General features: G+C 38.2%; 1 protein-coding gene across 1 annotated transcript in view; it reads right to left on the bottom strand.

Moving 5' to 3' along the window:
- LOC107665237 (DDB1- and CUL4-associated factor 12-like) overlaps window positions 1-3,260 on the bottom strand; it is a 20,550-nt gene that overhangs the window by 4,782 nt on the left and 12,508 nt on the right. Inside the window, exons 5-7 of the mRNA XM_016456040.1 lie at window positions 492-685; window positions 319-384; window positions 32-194 (exon numbers count right to left, since the gene is read on the bottom strand). Of these exons, the coding sequence (XP_016311526.1) occupies window positions 32-194; window positions 319-384; window positions 492-685 (423 nt within the window). The remainder of the gene's footprint in view (window positions 1-31; window positions 195-318; window positions 385-491; window positions 686-3,260) is intronic.

Genomic DNA, 3,260 nt, shown 5'->3' with positions numbered 1-3,260 from the left:
AAGAGTTTTGGGGGGGGGGGGGGGGACATACCACTGCCACGCTCCCTGGAGCTCACAGATTTGATGTTCTGAGATGACTGCCGGGGATCAAGGAAGGAAACGTGTGCCTGAGAGCCGACTGCATAAACAGACCAGTCCAGCCCATATGCCAGACACACATTCTCCTTACAGTAAGGGAGTTTGGTAGAAAGCTCCTGAAAATCAAATTAAATGGGGAAAAACACCCATTAGACAATTGTAAAAATCTTCAAATATTGAGCTTGACAAAAAAAAAAAATCCAAAATATGAGGAAAAAATGCTGATAGTTGTAAATGTACCTTGCACAGGTTGTCTTCTGCCTTCCACAGATGGAAATATCCATCTAAAGAAACAGCACCCAACTCCTAATGGATGAATGAAAGAGACAAAAGCGGAATCGGAGAAACAGTGAGCTTGAATAACGCACAAAGCAATCAATTTTCAGTCACATTAGTCAAGGACAGCCCCTGACCTTATGGCTGTTGTTGAAGGCCAGTGCGCGCACTTTGCAGTTGTAGGGGTGGGTGTACTCTTTCGGGATGTCCTTGAGAGCGCGGTGAGAGATGTGGGAGTAACAAGGAACACCTTCCACATTCTGACGCTTCTCGGCCTGAGTCAGCACCTCCTCTGATATCTCCCACAGACCCATGGAACCGTCACGAGATCCTGCTCCAGTAAAGAAAAGATTCATTCTCTTTTAGTGGAACAGTAGAATCTGTACACCATGAATAACATATGATTGTGTACAACACATTAGAGATAATGTAAAATGAATCTATAATTAATGACAAACTACACCGTGACAGGGTAGTTATATAGCATAAAACAAGTTTATTTTGCAATAATGACAAACTAACTGTACATTATGCTGCTTATTACACAGATGCTTAAAAATAAATGAATGGACATGAAATGTGAACAGAGTTGATATAAGAAACAATGACACTGGTTGCCTGGGACAACTGTCAATTATTATAGCAGCCATTGTACAATATTTGTCTGCAGAATGCTGTGAAATGCAGAAACAAGTATTTTACAGGACGATGTGATAACATATTAGGCATGACACAGCAAATTTAAAGCATCATTTGTCCTCAATGAAAGTAAAAAGTTGTGGGAAATTACAAAAATCCTAGGCAAAAAGCAATTGCTTATGCAATAAGCAAATCACAGGCAATACTATTAGTACTCAAAATTCAACATTTTTACCGATATAGAATTTCTCATGTGTCGAAATTTTCTTTCTCCGTTTAACTTTAGCGCATTAATTCTATATCGATACTTCAAATGTCGCAAAAAATTGTTTGGAAACACTTTTTGTAGAGTAAAGGGGCTTTAACGCAACTAAATGTGGTGTCACATGGCAGAATTAGCCTATAGGCAGCGTCCGTGCTCATGGTGTTGCTCACATTAAAGCACCCTTTCCCTGTAGTTCAAAAGCGCATTAAATCATATTCATATTATTAAATTGCATCTAAAATTATTTTATATTTGGTAAGAAACAGAGGAGTTACTTCTCAAACATACTTATCTTAATTTGATGTTCCTTTAGTAGCCTACGTTTGTTATTTTTTACAGTGCACGGCTCAGTTTAAATAGCCTGTAGTCAGAGCCGTTTAGCGTGACCACCATACTCCCGTGACATTACTATGCCAAGCACATTTTGTTTTACGTGGATATTGGAACGCGAAGGACAACATTTTTAATTAATTCGTTTTGGCTTGTTAGTAGCTTCTTATATTTTTTTATTCTTGTTTTGTTATGAGTTCTGTTCTACCGTTAAATTTAAAGTATTTGTTGTGGCGTGAGGGGAACTAAAATAGCATGGCAAACAACTTGCACCGTGTCTACACCAAGCTGCAACCTGCCGGTCTCTCTCGTGAAACCAACACGGAGGTGACTAAAACTGCAATTCATCGACTGTCCTCTAGAGGCTGGCTCCAAAAGGGAGCCAGTCCCATTGACTCCCCATGTTAAAATGCCCAACTTTACAGCAGAAAAAACATGTTTACAGCCTGGTTAAAAAGATTATTTTGGTCTATATAGCTAATTTTGCCCTTCATGACAACTGTGAGGGGGGTGAATTTTTTTTTTATAACTCATCCTTTAAAATTATATTAAGCCTTAAAGTTCTGCATAATTAAGGCCGTGGCCACTTGAGTGACAGGTGGATTGCCGCTGCTGTCACCGCCATCGAGCTAGGTGGGCGTGGTCTCAGCAACCAGTTCCGCCTCTTTGCCCATTTTCGATTATCCGGGAGTGATGTGCAGTGACGCACTGCCAAGATGGCGATGGCCCGCTCCGCCCACTTTGAGCTTCAAAAACGCTCTTCAGAAACCTACGGGTGACATCACGGACACTACGTCCATACGTTTTTATACAGTCTATGGTCTACACCGGATGCAAGCGGCGCAGCAACTGTCGCGTCCGGTGTAGACACGGTGTTACTATACTCCTTCATTTGTGGTTGTAAAAGGTTTGCCTTTATTTGTGCACATTCACAATAAAAACAAAACATTGTGCTTTTGTAAAATAAAGGAAACAAACAGGATGCCACTTTCTCAAGAGTGCATTACAAAAATGAGCCGAAATTCTGCATTTAGGCTGCTAATTGTTGCACAGTTTTTTCTTTCGTTTTGTTAATTTATTATTTAGAAAAATATATTTTGCATATAGACCTATTTATTTCTTTTATATAGCTCTATTATGTTTTTCTGCATTCGCAGAAGTGCTGCAGGTGCGTGACATGACCATATGAATCCTCATGTTCTGTTGTTTATGCTGCTTTTTGCATGTATAAAAAAAGATTAATAAAATTAATAAAGGAAAACAAATTTAGGTATTTTTATTGGGTCACAGCCACGTATCAATTCAAATTTAATTTAATTGTAATTTAACATAATGTTGTCGGTTAATAATGCCTTAACGACCGTCGGTTGTTGGTTAGGAGAAATAAAATGACCGAAATGAATATTTCCCCTAAAAGTTAATCAGAAAAATAATGATAGGCTAATACAACTGCACCTATTTATGAATAATGCTTGATGATCAAGTATCTAAATAGTCTATAACAAAGTACAAAAACAAACAAACAAAAAAACAACAACAACTCATGACACTTGTTAAAAACAATTTTATGCAGGCCTATACAATTTAATAATAGGATATATAATAATGTTTTGTTTCAAATGGATGAAGAACAGGCTACTAGCCTGTATAATTTACGCAATAGGTGAAATTG

The sequence above is a fragment of the Sinocyclocheilus anshuiensis genome, unplaced genomic scaffold (assembly GCF_001515605.1).
Source record: "Sinocyclocheilus anshuiensis isolate Anshui unplaced genomic scaffold, SAMN03320099.WGS_v1.1 scaffold587, whole genome shotgun sequence".
NCBI lineage: Eukaryota > Metazoa > Chordata > Actinopteri > Cypriniformes > Cyprinidae > Sinocyclocheilus > Sinocyclocheilus anshuiensis.
The sequence above is the reverse complement of the archived record's forward strand: the minus strand, read 5'-3'. Positions and strand labels throughout refer to the sequence as shown.